This window comes from Salvia hispanica, chromosome 4 (assembly GCF_023119035.1).
Source record: "Salvia hispanica cultivar TCC Black 2014 chromosome 4, UniMelb_Shisp_WGS_1.0, whole genome shotgun sequence".
In the NCBI taxonomy this organism is placed as follows: Eukaryota; Viridiplantae; Streptophyta; class Magnoliopsida; order Lamiales; family Lamiaceae; genus Salvia; species Salvia hispanica.
In genome coordinates this window covers 51,111,786-51,136,757 of record NC_062968.1, presented here as the reverse complement: position 1 = coordinate 51,136,757, position 24,972 = coordinate 51,111,786, and the positions used below count along the sequence as shown (strand labels likewise).

Here is a 24,972-nt window from a genome sequence, read left to right as displayed (position 1 = left end):
AAGTTGGGCCAGAATTAGACCTAAAATTGAATTATTTTATGCCCAAATAATACAAATTCTTGAAATTTCCTAACTTTTTAACTTTATTTTTTAAATTTGAATTTTCAAATTTTCTAAATTTTCCACTTATAAGCAAATTAAAGGAAAATAATGTTAAAGACAAGAAAGTGGGCAGTTGATCGGCTTCATGAGATTGAATTCATCAATTCCATTCTTATTTCAAAAGCTTGGGATGAATATAATCATAATTAATCGGAACTAAAGATAGGGATTGTTAAGATCTCTAAATCTCTTTTTATACTCATGTAAAAATGAAGAGGGGATCATTCATTTTGTGAAACCTTCTAAAATAATGGATCTTCTTATCTGTTGCCCACCTCACGAGTGGAAGACAGATATTCATTCTCTTATCTTTTATCACCTGACGCCGTATAGAAGTCTGATGTTCATTCCAGCCAACATATACGAGGGATTGTTAAAATCTCTAAATTTTATTCCTCATCTACTTGAAGAAGATCATATCTCATTCATAAATGAATGGATAACTCTCTCTCCTTATGATGCTTTTTAAGGGGTGCGAGTGATCTATTTCTAATAGGAATGGTCTCATGTCGCCGTAAGCGATTGATGGAGTTGGATTTCGAGTTTAAGTTGACAAATTTGAATCTGCAAAAACTATATAGGTCGAATATGCGATACAAATACCATGTACTTTATCGCAAAAATTGTTATTGATGGACTACGGTCATTTGGCAATTACAAACAAATAATATTTGCTCAAACAATTATCTAGCTAATAAAAATACTCTATTTGTTCATGATTAAATGATCACCCATTTTAATTTGACATGAGTTATAAGAAATTATTTGATGTGGTGAAATTAAGTGGATGAAAAAATTAACAGAATATGCAACTGATTTTTACAAGTTTATAATACGAGTATACGGTTAAAGTTAGTAACTTAGTATAGTGTCATGAGGTCCATTTACTATTAATGAAAAAATGAATCATTTATCTATGAGAACTGGAAAGTAGTTCTACAATTTACCAATACATCTACAATTTAAAACCAATTGGGCCTGCCGTTAATATTTAAGGGGTATTGCATGTAAATATAAACTTTGGAGATTTCCTAGTTTTTAAGTCAAATTTTTAATATTAATATAGTATAATTTAATTTCATTATTCTATATAAAGACATTAAAGTTTTACGAGATTTTATCAAATGAGATCTATATGAAATGGACTTTTTTATGAAGTGAAATGACATATCCTCAATACTATAATTATTCTTATTTATTTAAATTCTTAAATTGTCTTCTTAAATATTGTTGTCATAATTTTTTGGAATACATAAATAAATGGATAGCTTGTATCGATATAAGTTTTTACACGAGAAGGGAGAGAATAGAATCCTTTTTTCAAAATATATTGTTTCTTTAATAACAAAGTTAACGGTTTAAATTGTAATTAGTTTTTACAAACCTATAACATTGTCTTTTTTAAAAAACAACTAGCTAGATTAGTATAGTGCATTATAACACGGCGCTTATTTTGGTTATAATATCAATTAATTGCCTCAAAACAATTAATTAGTACATCACCCCTAACTTAATTTGGTCATTTAATTAGCTAATTAATAAATAGTATTTCGTGGCCAATTCTCTGCATTAATTACTAATAAATCGAAGCCATGCGTTTCAAACTATATTTATTAATTTGTACAAATAATAGTTGGCCTAATTTGATTACACTATACCAAAAAAATTCATGTTTTTTTTATTAAGCACTAAACCAAACTCGAATAATAAAAATATTGAGCTTATGGCCCTTGTGCCAACCATTGATTTCGTGGAACGTATAATACTGAATTCTTTGAACACTTAAGACGTAGTAAATAATAAATATTGTTATCACTTAAAAAATATGAAATGGTATACTACTGTTTTATTTTATTAGCACTAATCAATTGATTAAATATGTTCTTCTGAAAAAAGGTAAAGTAAAGTGAACGGTGGGGCGGGAAAAGGGTGGTTGGTGTATGAAATCATAACACATTGCTTACAAATTTATCTACTCCATAGTTTGTATTTATACTTTTGGAGATTTAAAGTTTAACAATCATCATCTGTGGACTGTGAATCAATTAGAAATCTTGTTACATTTATAGTATTTGATATATTTATAAATTAATCATGTATACGACTTTTCAAAAATCGATCAATTTACTAATTAATGAGCTATGCTCTCGTAAGTTCTGCTTAATCACAATAAAGTATACTGTACTCATTTAACTAATTCTGGATAAATTTTAATAGGCTTTAGTTGATTATCTCAGATAAGAATTCGCTATGAAAGAGAGCTCTCATGACTTCGTGATTTTTTTACTAGAACTATTACTATAATACTGCTTCATCTATTCATAAGTAATACTTCACGCATTATTTGATGGGCACAAATTTAAGAAAATAATCACTATACAGGTTTTTTATTTTACTTAAGTGAATGGAGTACTACTATCTTTGTTCAAAAAAATTTATAGTATTCTTATTTATTGCAAAAATATAAAGTGAGAGAAAGATTGTGAGAAAAATGATTGGCATTAAAATATATTTTCCTAAAGAGAAATTCATCATAGATAAAACTAATTTTGTTTGATGAAAAATATGATTATTTCTTGTAGACGGATGTAATATTTATAAGAAACTCATTCTGCTTGAAAAATGTTACTTCTGAAAATAAGGACGATTATCTACTACCAATATTTATAGACGGATGGGCGGTAAATTAATAGAGTACTACTATATGTATAGCTCAAACAACAATATAGAGTAGTGGGGAGTGATCAATTGCTAACTCATCATTTAATTGCTAACTACAACTAATTTAAGGCCATATGATTTTAAAAAACGTGTGGTCTACGATTTGCCACGTGTAATTTTCGTTTTTATTAATTAAATCGAAAAAAATTAAAAAAAAACGCCAAATTAGGGTTTTGGATGAAAATGTCAATATAGTGTTTGAAAATATCAACACAATACTTTGAGAATGTCAACACAATGCTTTAAGAATGTTAACCCATTGCTTATATTGACATTCTACATGTATTATATTGACATATTTTATATTAGTATGTTGACATTTTCTGCTATACGAAAAAATTAAAAAAATTAAAAAAAAATTTCAAATTTTGACGTCGGAACATATGCATGTATGATATCGTTGGAATCCTTATGAAATTATCTTTAATTTGGTATATGTTATATGAATTTAAAGTTTTGGAATTTCTTTTAAAAGTTAATTATAATTAAACATGTAGTTAATTGACATTAATACTCCTAGTGATATCTTTTGGAATTAATACTATGACTTTATTGACGTTTTTCGTTAATCGTATTGACATTTATGGATTAATGATCTAAGCTCTTAATTTGAATATCTAATAGCTATTATTTAATTGTAGTTAGCAATTAAGTTATGAGTTAGCAATATAACACTCCCCATATATATAGTAGTACTATACTAAGTTGCACACTCACAACCAATAACATGAAAAATTAAAAACTCTCCACGAATCTAGAATCAAGCTTGACATAACTGCCAAAGATAATATATTAGTACTAGTAATTTATTCGATTCTAAAAAAAAAAAACAATTGCTACGTAAGTTCATCTAGTAACTCTATTATTTAATCCTAAATGCAAAGTAAATGATATACGTAACTGAAATCTCACGTGGAGTATAAATTAAATGACATTTGTAACTGAAAATTTTGGCAAAATTCTCATTTAGGGGATTTAAAAAATAAAAAAAATCCTGCAATGGAAACCATCTCTTTTGTAAGTATTATACTCCATGAAATAGAAATATGTCCATCCTAATAGCATCTTTCATTTACAATTTGATCACGTCAATTCTAATAATGTGTAAATCATGGCCTTTCTCTTGAAACACGAAATTAGCATTTGCATTTTTGTTTTATAGATAAAAAAGATTTAATAAAAAAATAAGGAGAAGAAATAGGGGCCGGGCCCCTCTACGCCCACCCCATCTAGAAGCTCTTGACTAATTTCAGCAGCAAAGAACATTGATACAATCACACAAATCCCCATTTCTTCTCATTAATTAGCAAAATTAACTCCATCATGACGTCACCATCAAAATCCCAACCGCAGCTTTTTCACAGCCGCACGAATCGCGACGCCGACTTGCAATTCGCGCCGATTCCTGCCATGGAAACCGACCACTCCGGCGCCATCTCGCCGCCTCTGTGGGGGAACACGAGCCCTAGCCCGTCGCGCCCCCTTCTCTCGCCGGATTCGCGAGCTCAGGCGATCGCCAGAGGGCGGACGGAGCTCATGGAGATGGTGAGGCACATGCCGGAGTCGTCGTACGAGCTCTCGCTCAAGGATATAGTCGAGCACCATCACAGAGCGGAGAATCAAATCGAAGGCGGTGCGGATCGAGGAGGAGGAGGAGGATTGAAGAAGGAAGAGAGCAGAAAAATTGAGAGGCGATTGAGCTTCGAGGATAAGGGGTTCTTTTTGAATATGGCGTTTCCGTTTGCGTTTATGTCTAAGAGAAGGAAGAAAACGGTTGTTGTTGGTGGTGGTGGTAGTGGGAGAGTTTCGCCGAAGCCGGAGGGGTGGAAGGGCGGCGGTGAGAGGGACTGGTGGAAGAAGAAATTTACGGGATCCAGCGATAGTGATAGCAGCAGAACTAGTAATACCAGCAGCACCGCCACCACCACCACCACCACCAGCAGTGATTCCGGTGGGAGGTATGCCAAATTTAATTTTTATGGATTTTTTAATATTCAATTGTCTCAAAAATCATTCTTTTTATTTTTGTTACTTTATGTTCTCAGCGTTAAACAGAGCATCATTTTCTTAAATTTCAATGTATTTGAAGTTTACTCAGTTTTCTTCGTTAAATTTTCAAATCAGTTGGATGATATTGATAGAGTAATATTATTTGAAAATTATGGAATTGATTATACCGTGGTTATATTTTAGCTCAAGAAGTTGGCTGTGGTGTTTATTTGCTTGAATCTTGATTATTCATTAGGGATTCGTATACTATTTGAATTAAAATCGATTGATAAATGGTTGTTAAAATGCAGGAGAAGAAATGGATTTACAACTGGTTGCTGGCAATTTTTGCAAGTGAGAAGAACCAAAAGTGCCTAATAAAGACAAAATGTTCCTGATTCTATTTCTGCTAACGCTCCATACTAATAAAATATTGGGGAAATCTTAGTGTATATTCTTCTATGATTTTGCTGTTATTACCATTACTACTCTACTATAACTATTCAACTTTTAATTGATTTTCCTTTGTACGTCTCTCCAATTGTGTACATGTTACTTTCTTTTTCCATTTTGTAACCTGCAACATATAGTACTATATCAATTTGTTTTTTTTTACATGTTTTAACATTTGGGACTGCATTTATTTATATGGAAAATTTAAAACAGAATTAATGAGAAAATTTGTGTGAGGTGTTTTGTTACTAAGGTCGAGATTCCAGATGTGGTCTCAATTTCATCGATAACTGAAAAAATAAGTTATTCCTTTAGTCTCAAATTAATTATCCATTTTTGCTATTTTTGTCAGTCTCTCATTAATTGTTCTTTTTCACTTCTAGCAGATAAGTAAGCCACATATTCCACTAATTCATTTCCTTTCTATTTTATTATAAAACTATTAATTAAAATGAGACTAATTTTTTTTTACATTTCTTAAAATCCATGTCGAAACTAATGTGAATAACTAACTTTTTCAACTAATTTTCCTTTATATGTCCAGAACCTTTGTCCTAGTGGCAAGAAACTTAGACATTATTGCACAAAGTGCTAAGTTCGAACCCTCTTGACATTATTTGTAATTTCGTCCTATATATATAATTTGTTAAAAAAAAACTCGTCCTATATATATAATTTGTTAAAAAAAAACTCGTCCTATATATATAATTTGTTTTAAAAAAACTAACTTTCCTCTATATTTCATTTCACATTGATAGTGATCCAAAATTTATGCACATACACCACGAAATGCAGATATTGTGGTTATAAAATAAAAAGAGATCTCTTTCTTAAGACACCTTTCCAAAAGTCATTATAAAGGGTCAATCTAAAATAATTTTTCGATTACTTAAAGTAGGATAGAGAAAGTAAATAATTTAGCAATTCCCAGTGTTTTTGGATTATCCAAAATTCTCTAGAAGAACGCCTAACTTTCGTGACCAAACATAAACGAAAATGATCGATCTTACTAATAATTAATGTGACGTTAGAAAGATTGGTTCTTGATTAACAAATTTCACATCTTCGATATGACAGATATCCTTAGAAGATTTTATGTTATTCAATTCACTGATAACGATGGATATGACCTTTATTCTTTCATTACTCAAGTTTACATAATTTATACATAGAGAAAATTGTTGAAAACCCCACAAAATTGATCAATTTTTAGTTAATTCTTTAACTTAAAAAATGTATGATTATATCATAATTTTTGGTAAATTTATTTAAAATGTTCCATAATTTTGGATTTAGGGGAAGTATGTATAACGTGGCAAATGGAAAATACTATGGATGAATGTGTGACTATTTAAATAGCATTGTTTAATACATCAAGTCAGCTATATCTTTAATTTTGTATATGCATATGTCATGTTAATAAATTCAGTTGAAAATTTTCATCATAAGACAATTTAGAAAAATACTATGATCAATCATTTTATAAAATTGTGAGATTTAACCATAAATTAACTAAATTTAATAGTAGTAGTTTTTTCGCCAATTTACATATATGCTGTGTATAAGCATATTAATAGATAACATGTCGAATTAATATTGCACAAAAGGACTAAAAATACAGGTCGTAATGGGCCTTCAGTTACAGCCCAATTACGATTTCTGTTAATAACTGTTGAGTAATTTGATCACCACACCACCAATCTATTTTTTATACACATAAATTTTTAGAGCCTAAAACTTGGAGAGCAACAAAAGAGGAGTACACAATTAAAATCGTGGAAGTCTAAATTGAGACACTATTTAGTAAATGGAATCCAATCATCCTCACTAATACAATCTCTCTCACTTTTTTTGTGTTCACGTGCTCTCATCTCACGGATGTTAAACGTTTGTATCACTTGGCTAAAGATGTACTTGGCTAAAAAAATCTTACATACCATTATTAATCATAAATTATTATTTTGCTATGCCACAGTAGAGGAATGATATGCTACGTAACTTTCGTGCGCATTTTATGTGAACATCACTCTAGTTTGATTCTAACATTAAAAAATGTTAGTACTATTACATTTTAATTTTATATATCTAATATTCATAAAATTCAAAGCTTGTTTGTTCGTTTTCTCTGGACTTCAAATAAACGAATAAAACAAATAAAATTTTGATTTCTATGAATTTTATAAAGATTAAAATGTCCAAAATAATTTTTAATGTATTGGAATCAAACTAAATATATAAAACGATCAAATTCACGTAGCATATCATTTACTATATCACTCTTACTTTGTTGAAATTGTCTTTTTATTAATCGAGTTACTCATTTATAATCACTACCAACAAAGACATTTCATGACGAATAATGAAATATTTTAAGAATATTCCTCAATTTTTATTTCCGATGGGTCCACGATAACTTCTATAAAACTTAAGCAATAAGTAATAAAACTGGATGTTAAAATAGATAATTAATATCACTCGAATAAAATAACAAATTAATATTTCTGTCGACAAATCGCAAATACAAACGGAAGTGACCAAAAAGTCGCGTTTTCACATATCAAAAAGACTATTTTCATATGCACGCGTTTTCCACGTAGATTATTCGCCGGCTACCCAACTTAATTAAAAATAAAGTCAAAATTTAGAATAATCCATGACCCTGATTAAAAATTAAATGAATGGATGCATACAATTGTTCGTCTATTTTTGAATCATATCATAGGAATAACAAAATTCCAAAAAACGGTATGGTGGTTGGTTTTTTTGTACATGCATGCTAAATTATTTAGGGTGAAAAATATTGACTTCCAAATGGAAGATTCTTATTGAACAAATTTTGGCAACTTATGATATGTGATATGTAGTTATGTAATCATCATTGACCAATAGTAATTGTTAAGAGGATAATAGTTAGGGTTGTCTTAGGATTAGGTTGATTTTAGAATTATTATTTAAAAAAAAAAAAGCAGAAACGTAACTGAATCGATAGTTTTCTTTGCAGTTTCGATATTGAATTAGAAACTGGTCATTTTGGTTTAGTTCAAAGTCAGTGCCTATATCCGATTTTCTCAACATTTTCATTATTTTTCACTGTTTGTTGTCTTATTTTCTTGGATTTAGATTGAAAGCAACAATTAACTGTGAATCAATAATTTAATAAGAAGGTTTCGGTTCGAACAAAACGTTGATTGCCTTTCGATTACAGTTAACTAGACATCGATAGATCCCTAAAAATAGCCGAATAGGCAAATGATGAAACCGTGTTGCCTCTTTCTACTAAATACTACTACTACTCCATTAGCCAAATAGACCCTTATGTTGTGTAGAATTTTGATTTTTCCTAATGTGCAAAGGTTGAAACTTTTTCACACGCATTGCTCGATCCCACAAACACGTACTGATAAATCATTTCTTCTCAGACACAAGTTACAACACATCCTTCCCTCCTTCTCTAGACTAAATAAATTGCTAAAACACACACAACTAATACATTTTGTTCTGTCCCTCTTTTGACTTGGAAGGACTTGAGGCTTCTAGCAGGTAAACCTCGAAAGATCCTTGCTTTTTTCCATTTCTTGATTCATGTAGAGCTCTCACCTTCTTAATTTGATTCTTGATCCTCGTTGTTGCATATTTGAATTGTGTATTTTAGTAAGAAAGCTATGATCTTTGAGGTTTTCGTGCACTGTTTTATCTGAATTTTGTGGCGCTGGTTGATTTTAAGATTTTGGGGTTTCATTTCTTGTTGAGTGTTGTTTTACGTTGTTGAATTTGGCTTTTGGGGCTTTTGTTTCTCTGAATTTTGGTTATGCATTTTGCCCCAATTTCTTTCACGAAATGCTTTTAGGTTAGGTGGGATAGAAGGATTTAGATATTGGCTTGCTGAGATTTTATGTTTCTCGTTATTTAATGCTTCTACTGCTTAAGGTGTACTCCTTATAAGTTGGATATACTTAGTTAATAGCATGTGTGGTTATTTTTCAAGTGTTCCTGCATTTTCTGTCTTTTATATATATCCATGTATTATGGTATGTGCTGATGTATCCATGATGTTCTTGATTGCCCTTAGTGGCTTTTGATAGTTCGGGTTTTAAAGCTGAATTTTTTCGTCCTTGATGAGCTTTATCCAATATTTCTTGCCATTTTTCTGTTGACATGTGTTGATTTGATGACAGTGATTTTAATTCGATATTTTAGGTATTGGAACTACATGTCAATGCAAAATAGACAAAATATGGCGAATGCAGCAGCTATTGCTGAAAGGGCTACGAGTGATTCGCTGATTGGTCCAGATTGGGCAGTGAATATAGAGCTATGCGATTTAATAAACATGGATCCCGGGTATTTTTTTCGTTTAATTTAATGGGTGTCACTATTTGTTGAGTAATAATCTAGATGAGGTATTTAATTCATTTATTCTGATTAGACGGATTCATTTTGCAGGAGGCAAGCCAAGGATGCGTTGAAGATACTCAAGAAAAAATTGGGGAATAAAAGCCCTAAAATACAGCTCCTTGCACTGTTTGTAAGTTTTCCGTTGTCGCTTATGCTGAAAATCATGAACAATGGCATTTAATATTCTGAATTGCATTGATTGCTCCTAACTTTCTCGATTTTTTTGCGCTAAATGCATGTTTAGTGCCTCCATGCAATTCCAACTAAATGAGATTTATGAAACCATATTGTTATTCCATAATTATTACATCAACTTTCTTCCATAATCAAAGTATTGCTAGATCATGGATAAAAGTGAAGTCTTTCTTCATCACTACCATGATGTAGAGATAGGAATCGCACCCCATGTGGGATGATATTTAGATATGAATATGGATTTCATTTACATATGAGTATAGTTGTCTTGGATCTACATGTTGCTGATTTTAGAAAAACAACACACAATTTGAATGAAGTCCGTTATGATTCAGGTACTGGAGACTCTAAGCAAAAATTGCGGGGAACATGTGTTTCAACAGATTGCTGAGCGGGATATCTTACACGATATGGTCAAAATTGTTAGAAAGAAGGTACTGGACTCTTTTCCCCCTCCTTTGGTGTCTCTGGATCCCTCCTCCCTTCCACACAACCTAATGGGCTTTTCATCTTTTTATGATTTACATTTGCAGCCCGATTTAAACGTGAGGGAGAAGATCCTGATTCTGATTGATACCTGGCAAGAGGCTTTAGGGGGGCCGGGAGGAAGGTTTCCCCAATATTTTGCTGCTTACAACGAATTAAAGGTGCTTAGAAAATTAAGGACCTGTCTGCTTCTTTCTAAGCCATATATATGTAACATATAGACAAACTCTGTGCATGGTAGAGGAAATTAGGCTTAATATATACTCCTATGATATTTCTCCCGCAGAAATAGTTAAAAATCGACATAAACGTCTTGTTTGAGGGGTGATGAGTTGTGTTTAAGCTATATGCTTGAAGGATTTTGTAATTGTCTGGTAACTACACTCTTCAAACATCATCCTACAGCATCTCTAGTTTTCTAGACATTGCACATTTTGACGATGATACCTAACTTTTGGCAAGGTTCTAAAGCTAGCAAACGGTCACTTAAGTATTCTCATAATTAAGACATTAAGTTACTTTAGCATTCGCTAAACTGTCCCTGGAAATATGTTTGTATGATTGTATCAGCTTTTTGAGTGCTGTGCTCTCAGCTCTGTCACTCTTGATTGAACTTCTTCTAGTCTTAGCTATTTATTTATATTCTTCGTGTTTTGAATTTTGTAGTCTGCTGGAGTAGATTTCCCACCTCGAGAGGAAAATAGTGTTCCATTGTTCACTCCTCCTCAAACACATCCAATAGTTCAACCTACTTCTCCATATGAGGAAGCAGCTGTTCAAGCCTCTCTCGAATCTGATGCTTCTGGACTCAGGTACACACTTTTTCATTTATTACTGAATTGATTTTTTCCATGATATCAGATCTTGCACGAGGGTCTGTTTTATTTGCATTCCAATTAATATATCTTCAACTTCCATATGGTATAATGTGTAGTTACGGTCGTGTATCTGATTAAAAGTGATGGGTTTGAATGATTGAATTAGCAATGCTTCTCTAGGTCAAGATATAATTGGCAATTTGGCACTATTTGTTTAAACAAAATCAACACCAATTTATGCCGCATATTTTTTGGAACTTCTAACTCCTTCAACGAAGTGACCAAACATCAGTTATAGTTTTCTTCCTTGTTGACATGTCATTTATGCACTTGAATTCGGGCAATTTTATTATAATGAGTCCAATTCTCAAAGTGACTGTAAAATATGACATGCACATACCTAGAAAATTATTGGTGCCTATCATTTTCTTCTGTGGTCTGTGAAACTACACATCTTGAATTTGTACAGCTTTTCTTTTTTTCCTAGCTTGCCAGAGATGCAAAATGCGGAGGGAATTGCGGATGTTCTTATGGAAATGCTGACCGCCTTGGATCCAAATAATCCTCAGGTTGAGCTTCTTATTCCAAATTATGTTATATTATGACATCTTTAATGAGAATTGTTAATCTCTTGGTTTTGTTTGAAATAGTAATTCCAATATAACTATTAAATCATAATTGTAGAGTATAGTAATTGATACTTCAATATATCTACTTTTAATATTTAAAATGTGCTCACAAATTCTATACTTTAAGGTATAGGCGTATAGCAATCTGCTTTTATTTTCTTTTGTAAGATTACTAACTGAGGCTGTTGAACATAAATATTGTTATATACTGTAGTACATTTGACTGAAACTATCAGTTTTCTGGATCATAGGGATTGAAGGATGAGATCATTGTCGACCTAATTGATCAGTGTCGTTCATACCAAAAGCGAGTCATGGTTCTTGTGAATAATACTGTGTAAGCGCATCTGACTCTTGATCTTTATTGGTCGCCTTAAAGTAAATCAGCTCGGTATATTTACTATTGCCTTTTCAGAGATGAAGACCTTTTGTGCAAGGGCTTGGCTTTGAATGATAACTTGCAGCGAGTTGTCAGTAGACATGATGACATCTCCAAAGGGACTCTAGGAGCTTCAGTGATGAGTACAGAAACTCCAGTCGCACCTCTTATGAATGTGAATCACGAAGATGAAGAGTCGGAAGATGATTTTGCACCGTTAGCGCGCAGGTAACATGTCTTCTTCTATTTGATATAAATTCCTGTATATCATTTATGGTCAATCTCCTTGACATTTTTGCTATCTAACCTGTATGTGTGAATCTAAAACAAATTTCTAGATCGTTGAGGGATACTTCACAAGGGCTGGACAAGAAACCGACAGTTGTCAAGAACGACGTGAGCCCTTTTCTTCGTCCTCAACCATCATCCAAGAGCCCTGTTAGTTCAGATTCTTCTACGGTCGACTATCTCAGTGGTGACACCTATGAGGCAGAACGATCCTCCAGAGCATCGGGATCTGCAGGTACTCCGGTGCCAGCTCATTCAAGCAGCAGCCAAAAGTCGATTCCTCCTCCACAGAATCCGACAGTGTCTTCTCCCTCCGATGATTTTATCAACCCCACTGCATCAATGTTCGCTCCAACACCAGCGTATGACGAACCTGCCCCTGCAAGCAAATCGGCCGACAGTTTGCCCTCAGCTCCTTGGGATGTTCCACCTGGAAACCTCCCACCTCCACCTTCAAGGTACAACCAGAGGCAACAGTTTTTTGAGCAAGGCCATACCCCCGGTAATGGGCCATCTCATTCGAGTAGTGGATCGGGATCTTCGTATGACAGCTTAGTCGGGCAAACCCAGAATCTCTCAATCAAACCACCAGCTCAATCTAAGCCAGAGAAAAGCGAAGATGCCCTCTTCAGAGACCTTGTTGATTTCGCTAAGTCCAAGTCGTCCTCACCCAAACCGAACCGGTCTTATTAGGGGAAATACCGTGCACAGATTGCTTGCTGTCTGCATAGTGCATATATATTATGTTTGGACCTCTGTCTATGACATTGTGTTTCTCTTTTTTTGTTATTTACATTTGTTAATATACTTCAATTCGGCTTCTATTGTTCAACACTTGAAACGTTTCTCTTTTTTATTGAGGTTTGCATCTTATACTAAAAGTTTTCTCTATATAGCTGGACTGTTGAACACATTAATGATTCTTGAACAATTTTGTGATGAAAAAGAGAAAATAATCTTCTTTGAACAAGAATTGACAGTCAAGAAATCATATGAATGAGTTACACAAAGAATCAAATTCCAGCTGATATGAAACTCAACTCATCATCCAATTGTGTGTTTTTGAAACCTCACAGGCTCAATCTTTGCCCTCATTCACGTGCTTGTTTCCTTCTTCTGCTCACAGCAGGAAGGTGACGAGTGCTTGAAAGATTGATTTTGGGCTCCCCCAAAACCCGTGAGCACGTGACGTTTCCTTGCTCGCATACAAGTAGCCATTGATCATATCTACTCCTTTCCCCTGCAAAACATCACCAACTTTTTTCAGACAAATATGATTCCAAACCAGTTTGAAGCTGTAATATTCACCTGAGCAGCGTTCTTCAACGGCCCCCAACACTCCATACGGTTATACTTGCTGGAGCTAGAATGGAAATACACTCTCACTATAGCATCCATTAGTTGGTGATGCTCTCTGAAAAACTCCGCATCTCCATACAAGACAGCTTCAAGAACCTGCAAAATTTCGACAGTGCCACATTTTCTCATGCGTTTAAAGCAAACACCAAATGCAGGAAGTTAAGCTAAATACCTACCAATGGCAATTCCTTGGAGAATATGAGGTATCTGAACTCAGCAGCCATGGCCGAGAACAAGTTTGGTCCACTGACATAGCAGTGAACATTGAGGAACAGTTGGCCATTCACATTCGTCCATTCAGCCACAACATCATCTTTACTATACCAGCCTTTCAACTGCACCAACAAGTGCGCTATGCTAAGAGAGGTTTGACATTGAACTTAATAGAGCATCAAAGGAAGTAAGTAAGCATTACTTGATTGCGCGGGATTATGTTGGAAACGGTTAGAGTGAGATCAGCAGTGAAGTCGCAGTGGGAGAGAGTGTAGGTTCTTGGCACCACTCTGGTTTGGTTGCTCACTTCTTCTCCCACAAATAAAACTTTCAGCTTTGATGCTTCAAATCTTGCTGGGGGGCCTAATAGCCTTGCAGCCTACATCATCAACCCAACAATAAAGAACATAATTACCTAGATTGGAGCTTTGTAATATCCTGATAAAGGCCCCTTGATTCACATATCCAATTGAAATGAAGATAAAAATATTCAATCACATCCTCTATTAAGCACAAACCACAGAAAAAGGGATGCATTTCAAAATTTCATACACCATTTTTCTTGATTTGAAACCCTAGATGCAGCAAGGGAAGAATCTCAATAGCAGATATATCATATTTTCTCAATTAAACAGAGAGAGAGAGAGAGAGACCTGGAAGACAAGAGAATTGTAAGATGGGGTTGTGTGATTAGGCAATGAGTGTGGGGGTGAAGTGGTATTGATTTTGCAGTTATGAATATAGCAAGGTGAGAATGCAGCAGCCATGGAATGCATTACTCATTCTCTTTTTTGCATCACTTGTTTCTCATTTCCACCAATCTTCCGCCTCTTCCCTCTCAATCTGTGTTGTCTGTTGTGTCGTGTGTGCTTTGTGAAAATCTAGAGAGAGAGAGAGAGCAGTTGTGGACAAGATGAACACACATTGGTAAGGAAATTGCAGTGGCAAGAATGAGGGTGATGTGGGACCTACAAAATCCAAGCCTCACCAATAGCATCGCTTCTTTTTCAACACTAATTTACACGTAATGTGGGCTGAGGCTGAATGGACTTAATTGGGCCCTAACCGCATTGGGCCAAACCCAGCTTTTGACCCATTTGCAAATAGCAATACTTAATCTCATCATTTTTTTTATTTAAAAAGATGTGACTGAATTAATTACTTGTGTTTTATTTTATCATCATTATCAGGATATTTTGTTACCAAATTGGAGGCTTAAAGTCGAACTTTTTTGGCACTCTACAAACAGACCATTTGCAAAGAGGATGAATCTAGATATCTTCTTTCTACACGTGGGAGTTCTAAATTCTAATGCACCATGTTTCATCTATATACACCATCCTTCATTTAAAAATACAATTGAATGTTAGTATAAAGTATTAATAATAAATGGATGACATAATTTTTTTTGCTTCCCTTAAAATATGGGATGCCATGCCACAATCCTTTTGGCGTTTGACACAAAATGCATTATTTTGCCAAAAGGGAGTACTAATAAAGATACACCCCCCGTGTGCAATTATTTTTTTGATTATTAAATGGCAAAAGTGATTAAATGAAATCACAATGACAAAAAATAGTTAATCAGAGAGCCCCACAAAATTTGAATATTAAACTCTGGACCACCACTTGGGGGAAAGGTGCATTTCTCCACCTTGATCCAACTCCTCATTGTCTACATTCAATCATGTATATATGTAGAGATTTTTTTTTTCAAATTTCAATGCTCCTTAGGCTAGATTCTTTGTAATTGATCCACTTAAACCAGGATATAAATCATCAATATTACAATACAACTATACAAGTCATATTCTTAAAAATAACACATGTGTCTAAAACGAAGAGCTTCACTGAAACATACAAGTTTCTTAATTCATAGTCTTGGTTGATCACTAAAATGAATATTTTTTCTATAATAGATAAAAATCAAGGCTTCCCTTTACTAAATGTCATGGCTTTTCATGAAACATAAAGAATTTAGACTTTGACAACATGTAAGAGACATTACCCTCTGTCACCAATTTTCTTTATTTGTGAATATAAATTTATCCCTTAGTGCTAAAAAGGAGTGGACAAAGAGTTTCACATTCTACTCTTTTGAACTGGGCTTTGTCTCCCTATTCTATTGCCTACCTATTATTCTAACCCCCTTCTCGCCTCATGTTTGCATGATTGGATTTCAAGAATCAAAAACAAATTTAATTTCTTGCTTTTAAAAGCTTACATACTAGTACTACTATTTTAAACTCACATGAATACATTATAGGGGTAATAAATTCTTATCTTTCGCTACATTATGATATTGCATATCAGCTTTTAAATATTTTAAAATCAATAGTTTGATAATTTTCAGACAAAAATACCCCTATATCAGTGTTTAAACTTGTGTGCTGCATGAAATGTTATATAGTACTCAAAACGATAGATTCTATTTTTATATGATAAAATTGAGCATGGAGCTTCATAATTGAATGCCATATACAACAATCAATCAAACAAAAGCACACACAATCCTCAGTGGAACTAGTGATTGTTTTTTCTTCACTTTGACAAATCTGTGTCCCCAGTTAAAAGAATGACTAATTCCTACTACAGTGGGGTCATGTGTAATTGAATCATTCCTCAAGAAATGCTGCATAAGTTGTTGTCTGATTGGATAAGATAAGAAAAGAGAAAAGGCATCAAACACATAATTCCTTAACAAACTCACCCATTATTCTATTACAACACTGTCTTCTTAGATTGCTCAACATGTCTGCTTATTCCTCTCCTTAAAAAGCCTGATTCCTCACAAATTCTTCCACTGCATTTCTCTTCATCATGTCTGTTTCTTGGAGGCACAAGTGCTTGGTTCTGAGCTTGCTTGCTCTTGTTTTCATGTCTGAAGCCGCGAGAACGCCTAAGGCGTACAGCTGGGAGCAGATGCTGCCTAAGAAGCTCCACACGCCGTCCTCAGCTCCATCTAAGGGGACGAACTCTGTGTCTGCCTATTCTACAGCTGTGGAGATGGATCAGAAGCTGCCTTCTGATGGGAAAGTGTAGCTGTTGGCTCCCTCAACTTGTCTAAAGGAGTTGAATTGTATAGATTGAGTAAGATAGCATAGCAGCAGCCAGAAAGAATGGCTTCTTTTTGTTGATCCTATGAAGAGAGTGAAGGAAATGATAGTGTGTAAGTAGAGTGTGATTAATGTATTATGATAGTCATAATTAGGTTCTAACATGGAAATTTAGGGCAGGTGGTGTAAGTGTGAATTCTTTTTTTTCTCATGTGAAATAAATACACAACTTTTTTTATTAAGATCATTAGTGTGATTTTCTTGGCTTTGGAAACTTAATCAAAGAGGAGATTCCAAGAGGCATAAAAGGATAGGCAAAGAGGTGAATTTACCAACAGCCGATCAGTCGAAAATTCGTCGGTAGTCAATGACGTTTGTCGGAAAATGCACCGTAGAACTTCTTTTTTTCGTAGTGAAGAATGGTGAGACAAAATATTTGGCAAAGTTTTCTTCACTCGCGCGGGGCTCATAACACTTTCCCTTATGATATAGTAGTAGTAAGAATGTAACAAACTAATGACACCCATTCCAATAATTTAGTTTTTACATAGTACTAAAAAGGAAAAGGCAATTATTGATTCTTACATAGTACTAAGTACTAACTCATAAGTGATATTTCAATCAAGTCAAATATTTGTCATTTCACTATTTCAGTGATTAGAATTTAGAATTGCCTATGTAATTAACTAATGACACCCATTCCAATAATTTAGTTTTTAAAATCAGGCCTAGTGCAGGAACATAGTTTGAGGTTTCATCAATACTGATTTGGAGATTAAATTTTCTCATCGCGATCATTCCACGCAACCAGCAAATACACAATACACCCACATATATATATAGATAGATAGCAAAAGTGCAGAGTGGAGGTATTGAGAGGTAGTAGTAGCATGTTGAAGAGGAAGAAATGTCAGTTTCATGGAGGCAGAAGTGTGTGGTTTTGAGTATTATTGGTGTTATTTTGATGACACAATCAAAAATAGGGAAGCCATATAATTGGGAAGAAATGCTGCCCAAGAAGATTCCTCCACCTTCATCTCCATCCGGAGCCACTAATTCCTTCTCTGCATCTCCTTATAACCCTTATAAATCAGTGGAGATGATGATGGATCACAACCAATCCAAAACATGACACCCCGGTATAATTAATCAAAGAAAGCTAAGTGAATTGTTGTTTGGTGTTGGGCTTTGATAGTACAGTATATTTTTAGGCCCAACTCGATTTCTATATTGTCTAAGATTGAGATTTGCTATTTTTGTCTACATATATTTGCTCTCTCATTGTAAGTATCTGATTGTTATATAAGTTAAATCTCATGTCGACTCCAAAATACACATACATACCTATCAATTTGGGTTAAAAAAATTCGAACTGGACTTGAAATCTTTGGCTTGGTATCGCCTCCAAACAAAGACACACCGTTACTCGTGGCTAAATTTCACAGAAACCAGGTGCTTAGTAAAATTCCAATTTGTCAAGTACTTGTTTGCTTGAAAGTCATGTAAAAACACGATTGTGTGTTGCGTTGACCGGGTACTGGTCAATACTGTCTGCTCCGAAATTCATTGTGTTGTGATCCGAAAGTTATCGACATGCAAGCCGATAAATAGCAGTTTATTTACCGATCACTTTTGTCTACCGATTATTTTTGTGTTGAGTAAACATTGTATTTTATTATGGTGGTAGCATCATAGCATGAAATTTAGCTCATCAAACTCAAAAACAACATTCAACCTCCAATTCTAACAAGAAAATAAAATTTTGAACAAGGGACAATATACACTCTTTTCACATTTCAATTTATGAAACTTATAAGGATTACAATACTACTACTCCTAAGTCCTAATTAATTAAAAGAAAACAGAACTATTCACGAGCTTAGAACTTACAACAAGTAACCCCTAAACAATAGAACAACACACCAAGATTTAAAAAAAAAAAAAAAAGTGTATAAACACAAAATGATGAGAGCACACAAAATCCATGCAAAAACCTAACAAAAAAATCAGAGAAAAATGAAACAATCCAAGGCAATATGAGGATTATCAATATCCTCCATCACAACATCTATTTCTTTACCTTCAATCTTACTACTAATATGCTCACGAAATCCATCAATTTTCCTCACCGAAGAATACACACGCCTCGTGCTCAATTCGGCCTTCGGAGCCCGAAAACTTTCCCTTTTAGGAACCGCCCCTCGAAAACTTTCCCTTTTCAGAGCCGCATTACTCCCTCCGGACACAGCCGATTTCCCGTTATAACCATTTTCCCGAGATGGAAAGATTCTGTTAACGTCGCCGTTGAATCTCCGGCTCGGAGAAGGCGACCGGAGGCCTCTATTCGGCTCTCTTCTGAAGCTCTTCTGCCTCACCAGAGTCGGCGAAGCCGCACGCGCCCTCTTCTTAGCCGCCGGCGCCGGCGACGGAGGGAGATTCCGAGAAGGAATCTTGTTAGGGAATAACGGCGCCGTTTTGTCGACGCTAAGGCCGGCGATGGCGTGTGGATTTTCCTTGGCGCAAGACCTCAGGAATTCGTTCGAGAAAGAGCGGTCTTTCGATACACAGTTAGTCGAATAAGAAGACGAAGAGGAGGAAGATACCGAGGAAGCTGCTGCGGCGGCGGCGGAGCATGAAAATGAGGAAAAAGAAGCGGTGGAAGAAGTTGGGGAGAGAGGCTTGTGTGAGGGCATTATGGTCATTTCGGTCGGGGGAGGATCTCTTGAGATTGCGACCTTGTCTTGGACAACAATATCTTCTTCCTTGGATTTCTTCTTAGGTTTGCATTTGCTAATGCAAGAACCCATTTTTTTGATGAGTTTTGAGGAATTTTTGAAGGGGAGATGGAGTTTGGTAATGTTGTGTATTGTAATTAGATGTGGAAAATTTTGTTAAAGGGAAAATGAAAAAGGTGTTGGGTGGAATTTTGCTTTATTTTGGGTGTGTCACACTTTTTCAGATTTTTGAAATTTGTTGCCGGGATGTAACGGTTATTTGGGTCGAAAATATTGCTAAGTAATGATGAATTACTTCTTTCTTTATTAAGAAATGTCGAGCTACCTTTTTTTTACCATTATTCTTTGCTAGAATTTTGTACCGTTATAGTACTTGTCCTAGTTCTCATTTTTGTGTTCTTAGTTTATTTATTTTTTCTTGTTTAATTGCCATATATTTGCTAGATGATTTAGAGAAAGATAAGAACAATCTAATTACATCCAACGTGGGGTATAGTAAGCATTCGCTCACAGAGCGCTCCTCCTTTAGTTGTATAAACTTAACCAAAATTCTATAGTTTCTATACAATTTATCTTAAAAATATATTAATGAATAATAATTACTACTCTCATATAAGTGGTTAAACTCTACAAGACGACTCATATGACATATACATGAATTAAGTTATATCACCATAGGGCAAGTAGCAAGTAGGTGTTGGCCCAATTTTGACCATCTATTATAGTATTACAATTAATATGACATTTTACATTTGACATATGTATAGCAATATTTGTGATATCTTGAATTCTATGAATCATTACACCTTCTCCGTCAAAATATCTATGCAACAAATAATATCACAACTTAATTAACTACTCTTAAATATTGCAGATATGATCTATGATCACAAAGTGCAAATGGAAGAAAGCGTCACTCTCTACTATTCAATTTATTCATAGAGGGAAATCTCAAGCATTATATATATAGACCATACATCTAAGTACAAATAAACTAATTTCCAACTCTAATTTGGAGCTGGCATATTTATAATATATACATATGCACAAAAAATAAAAAAATTAATGGGACATGCTAGCTATATCTCATTATATAGCTAGCATATGATGACTATTTATGATAAACCATAAATAAAAGCAATTAATCGTCGGTTTGCTTAGGAGTTTTGAGCAGACGAACTCCAGTCCAATCAGCAATGATTCTTCTCATGACGCCCCCCCTTCTCTGTGGTGGCAATCCACGTTTCTCCTCCTCCGCCGCCTCCGGAGTTTCCCCTCCGCCGCCGATGGTTCCTACCTTTGCCGGCCTTTCATAGTACTCAGCCTGATTCATTTTTAGTGCACTTTCTTGAACTTGATTAATAGTAGTATGCGATAGTGGTAATTAATATGTGTGTGTGTGTGTTGGGGTTATTTATAGGTGAGAGATGAAGGCGTGGTGTGATCACTACGCGGAGGATATCCAAAGACTGATTCAAATTAATTAAATAGCATTAATAAGATAATATTTTGAATTGATAATAAGAACTGAATTACTACTCAATTGCACTATTCTTTCTCAATACTTGCTTTCTTATACTCCTCCCTCCTCAAAAGATAACTAGTATGATCAAATCTAAATATGGACGAAGGAAGATGTGGACAGAGGAAGTATATATTATTTTAATTTTATCGACAAGTTGAAACTTATTACTCCCTCTTCTTCCGTCCTAAAAAATAAACTAGTTTTATCATTTTAGACCGTCCTAAAATTTGAATAAGTTTAAATATAAAAAGTTTTTAACCAATTGTGCACTACTAATAACGTGGATCACATAATCCACTAATACTATTTCTATTACATTTTCTCATTTCTCTCTTACTCTACTAATTACACATTAAAATCTGTATTGTTTACAATTTGTCTAGTACAGAGTGTGTATGATGTTTTTAGAACCTTTCATATGTTTTGAGAAAAATAGATGCTTTTTTTTGTTATTATTAACAAAATCCGGGTGGGCTAGTGTTAGAAATAGGTGCAATTAATGTAGTTGAGTAATGTGAAAAAGTCTAAACAGTCTAGAAGGGGGTGGTATAGTTTTTTCTTGACAGACACGTATAATCCAAACAGTCATGCCTTAACTATCACATATTTTATTTATCTAATTAAGTTATTATAACTAAACAATAGTGATATGCGACCTTTAGCCATGCATACCTTGTCCCACCTACCTAAAAACTCATGCAATTTTTCTACAAAGGTTTTAGCTAATTAAATTTTTTTGTTTTTAAACTAAGATAATCATAAATAATTTTTCGTTTATCCTATAATGACTCAAAGTCTCGATTTGAATGCCAAGAATGCTTTTTTGCTCAGGCCAATTTTATCTGTTCAAGCCAAGAATGCTTTTGGTTTGTTAATTAATTAATTATACTGTGTGATTTACTTATTCAATACTTTATTTGGTACTAGTATAAAATACGTCACCTTTATGAAATAGTATATTCTACAGACGTACCACCTCCCATGATAACCATATGTATATTATTTTTATATATATTTGATGCAAAATACTCATGGCATCTATACGTATCACAAATACATTTATACATTCAACAAATATCAAATATATTTATGTGTCAAATATCAAATATATTTATGTGTCAAATATCAAATATATTTTTTACACCAAAAATATGCATGAAGTTTTCGTCGTTTTAGAAATATTATATCGTGTTTCTTATAATTAGTGAATTATTATAAAAAAGTTACCACCACCACGGCCACCACCACGACGAGGATAAGAGGGAACATTTCTAGAGCCATCTCTGTTGGGAGGACCAGAACTAGCATGAGCAAAGTTGGCCGAGGGTTGAGAGCCATCGGTGTTGGAAGGAAGAAAGACGAGCAGTTTCTAATCTGGACTCAAAGCTGAGGAGAAGGGCAGTAACATCTGGAACAGACCAACTTTCTGTCCTAGAGGTGATGGTGACCATCACAGGATCATATTCCGGGCCGAGACCAGCCAAGAGATAGAGGATATGATCTTCGGGAGAGACATGACAACCAGCAGAGCTTAATATGTCACAACAAGACTTGACTTTGTTAAGATAATCATTCATGGGCAGATTGTGTCGTTTGATAGTTTGAAGCTGCAATTTGTATTGCATAATTTTAGCTTTTGATTGGCTCGCATAGCTAGACTCTATAGCTTGCCATATATCTTTGCTTGTGGAGAGGCCAACAACGAGGATCATCGAGCTCTCAGAAAGCTATCCTTGAATCCAAGCAGATAAAAGTTGATCTTGGCGATGCCAAGCAAGGTAGGCGGGATTGGGTTGCTTTGGAGCATCATCATCATCAGTAGTAAGAAAGGGAGAGGGTGGGATGTCTGATCCAAGAAGAAATCCCTCAAGACCATGACCACGAACAGTAGCCAGAATTTGTTGTCGCCAAATGAGATAGTTTTCATCGGAGAGTTTGATGGAAAGAGGATGATGTAGGGCTAAAACGGGAGAGGTGGTGGAGGAGCTGGAATTAGTATTTGTATCCATAAAAAAAGAAAATGGAGAAAGGTAAGGGAAAGGGAGGGAGGGAAGCGAAGAGAAGGTGATCAGAACCTAGGCTCTATATACCATGAAAGAAAAATAAAAGATGAATAGATTTGTATTCAAGATTTTCACTTGTCGAAGGGAGCATTACATCAAGACTATTTATAAGTTACTCATAATAGATAAGCATTAAATAAAACACAAGACCTAACACATTCTACAACCTTTCAAGCTTCTACATTGATGTGTTAGATGAAGAGTCTTGTAGCATTTTACTTATTTGAGAGTTACAAATTAAATCCGATGCACACTTCATCTTTCCATATTGCTGCAGTGTAATGTTATTTTCCAACTTGGCATTGCATTCACTTCTGCTGATGACTTCTTCAATTTTGATATTTGTAGGAGAGGTTTCAATAGTGAATTAATTAAGATACGCACTAATAATTGTTTTAGATAACTCCGAGCATCTGTATGCTAGTATATAATTACCAGCCATAAACGAAATTCTTAAGGAGTCATCTAATTTAAAGCGTTGTGTATGTCGCTCGTGTAAATTGAAATTCTGAACAACATTAACATTTTTGTTTTGTTTTGTTTTATGCAATTAGTAGTGGTACAAAGTGATTAAAAATTAAATAAATTACGTCATAATGTTTGGTCAGCAATCGTCATTCAGCAAATGCAAGAACGGCACGTAGACCAGAAGGCAAAACGGCGTCGTCGAGGTTCTAGAACTGTACCCTACCAAATTAAATGCCGCCGCCTCGACCATTATAATTTAAAAGATAAAATTAACCAATTGAAACCTTCTCTTTCCAGTAGTATTTTATTTTATTGTATATATATGTATAGAAAGATAAGGATGAAAGCTCTTCACTACTTATTGCTATAAGTTGCTTTGTTTATTCACCTTTTACCAAAAGAAGAGTCTTTTTTTTAGTTCCAATAATAGAGCCAGAGCTCTTGGAATATCACTAAATGCTCAGACAAAAATTAGTCTAGATAATGTCACACCCATTTTATCTAGTATTAATGGATTAACAGTGTTTCTTGGAGGATCATTTATTCATTTATACAGTATATCATTCGAAATTTTCGTTCATCTCCATGCCCCAATTAACCAAAAAATATGCCCATCAATTCGCTTTGCCATATGCAAACCTAGCTTATAAATCAATAAGTAGGAGTACTACTTATCTCCAAACATAATTACTACTACATGTCACATTAATTACAAATTTTGGTTGTTTTCAAACATCCTAATCGTTATCGCTACATTTAGTGCTGAATTGCAAGTTGAAGGCAATATTAAACTTTATACAATGACAATATATCCTTAAGATTATGCTACTAGACCGTTGATATTTGGCAATTAAAATATCTCAATATATTAGTATTATTTGATCTGTTGTTGGGTATAAGTGCACCCCATTCTTTCCACGTGAGTACGTCGCTAGCTAATTTTCCTTAAAAAATAAAAATTGCGACGGCCTTAAATTCAACTTGAATCACATGATATATAAAACAATATCTTGTAGAATTAAAAAGCTTTATAGAACTAAAAAAAACCCACGTAGAAAATAGAGTTGATAATAACTGTACAAGATTTATTTACTAAAT

At 34.2% G+C, this 24,972-nt stretch overlaps 4 protein-coding genes and 1 long non-coding RNA gene across 7 annotated transcripts; 2 read left to right on the top strand and 3 right to left on the bottom strand.

Moving 5' to 3' along the window:
* Positions 1-4,092: 4,092 nt before the first annotated feature.
* LOC125219706 lies at positions 4,093-5,348 on the top strand. Its single transcript, XM_048121749.1, has 2 exons — positions 4,093-4,781; positions 5,124-5,348. Exons 1-2 carry the CDS (start codon positions 4,147-4,149, stop codon positions 5,188-5,190), a joined length of 702 nt encoding a protein of 233 aa, XP_047977706.1. The 5' UTR covers positions 4,093-4,146; the 3' UTR covers positions 5,191-5,348.
* A 3,287-nt stretch (positions 5,349-8,635) lies between these two features.
* On the top strand, positions 8,636-13,311 carry LOC125222569 (TOM1-like protein 4). 2 transcript variants are annotated; one of them, XM_048125257.1, is made up of 10 exons: positions 8,636-8,805; positions 9,463-9,606; positions 9,709-9,790; positions 10,191-10,289; positions 10,389-10,502; positions 11,008-11,153; positions 11,647-11,728; positions 12,040-12,125; positions 12,204-12,395; positions 12,506-13,311. In XM_048125257.1, exons 2-10 carry the CDS (start codon positions 9,476-9,478, stop codon positions 13,146-13,148), a joined length of 1,575 nt encoding a protein of 524 aa, XP_047981214.1. In that variant the 5' UTR covers positions 8,636-8,805; positions 9,463-9,475; the 3' UTR covers positions 13,149-13,311. The 2 variants fall into 2 exon arrangements, with proteins under 2 accessions (XP_047981214.1, XP_047981215.1); XM_048125258.1 differs by having other exon boundaries at positions 9,441-9,606.
* Positions 13,312-13,394: 83 nt separating this feature from the next.
* On the bottom strand, positions 13,395-14,936 carry LOC125222570 (magnesium dechelatase SGRL, chloroplastic-like). 2 transcript variants are annotated; one of them, XM_048125260.1, is made up of 5 exons: positions 14,681-14,936; positions 14,230-14,406; positions 13,991-14,149; positions 13,764-13,910; positions 13,395-13,712 (listed from the first exon to the last, which is right to left on the bottom strand). In XM_048125260.1, the coding sequence occupies exons 1-5, from the start codon at positions 14,801-14,803 to the stop codon at positions 13,683-13,685; spliced, it is 636 nt and encodes a 211-aa protein (XP_047981217.1). In that variant the 5' UTR covers positions 14,804-14,936; the 3' UTR covers positions 13,395-13,682. The 2 variants fall into 2 exon arrangements, with proteins under 2 accessions (XP_047981217.1, XP_047981216.1); XM_048125259.1 differs by having other exon boundaries at positions 13,395-13,695; positions 14,681-14,933.
* Positions 14,937-16,541: 1,605 nt separating this feature from the next.
* On the bottom strand, positions 16,542-17,556 carry LOC125217541. Its single transcript, XR_007175741.1, has 2 exons — positions 17,416-17,556; positions 16,542-17,166 (listed from the first exon to the last, which is right to left on the bottom strand). It is a non-coding gene; the product is annotated as an uncharacterized LOC125217541 (long non-coding RNA).
* Positions 17,557-19,068: 1,512 nt separating this feature from the next.
* Positions 19,069-19,949, bottom strand: LOC125185279. Its single transcript, XM_048081790.1, has one exon. The coding sequence runs from the start codon at positions 19,888-19,890 to the stop codon at positions 19,090-19,092; it is 801 nt and encodes a 266-aa protein (XP_047937747.1). The 5' UTR covers positions 19,891-19,949; the 3' UTR covers positions 19,069-19,089.
* Between the last annotated feature and the right edge of the window lie 5,023 nt (positions 19,950-24,972).

Excerpts from the sequence above, each read along its gene's own strand:
- LOC125219706 (XM_048121749.1), top strand. The coding sequence starts at position 4,147 with ATGACGTCACCATCAAAATCCCAACCGCAGCTTTTTCACAGCCGCACG. Across the intron at positions 4,782-5,123 it reads AGCAGTGATTCCGGTGGGAG|GAGAAGAAATGGATTTACAA; the intron begins GTATGCCAAATT and ends GTTAAAATGCAG.
- LOC125222569 (XM_048125257.1), top strand. The coding sequence starts at position 9,476 with ATGTCAATGCAAAATAGACAAAATATGGCGAATGCAGCAGCTATTGCT. Across the intron at positions 10,503-11,007 it reads CTGCTTACAACGAATTAAAG|TCTGCTGGAGTAGATTTCCC; the intron begins GTGCTTAGAAAA and ends TGAATTTTGTAG. Across the intron at positions 11,154-11,646 it reads TCTGATGCTTCTGGACTCAG|CTTGCCAGAGATGCAAAATG; the intron begins GTACACACTTTT and ends TTTTTTTCCTAG.
- LOC125222570 (XM_048125259.1), bottom strand. The coding sequence starts at position 14,803 with ATGCATTCCATGGCTGCTGCATTCTCACCTTGCTATATTCATAACTGC. Across the intron at positions 14,150-14,229 it reads ACATAATCCCGCGCAATCAA|TTGAAAGGCTGGTATAGTAA; the intron begins GTAATGCTTACT and ends TTGTTGGTGCAG. Across the intron at positions 13,911-13,990 it reads TCTCCAAGGAATTGCCATTG|GTTCTTGAAGCTGTCTTGTA; the intron begins GTAGGTATTTAG and ends GAAATTTTGCAG.
- LOC125185279 (XM_048081790.1), bottom strand. The coding sequence starts at position 19,890 with ATGGGTTCTTGCATTAGCAAATGCAAACCTAAGAAGAAATCCAAGGAA.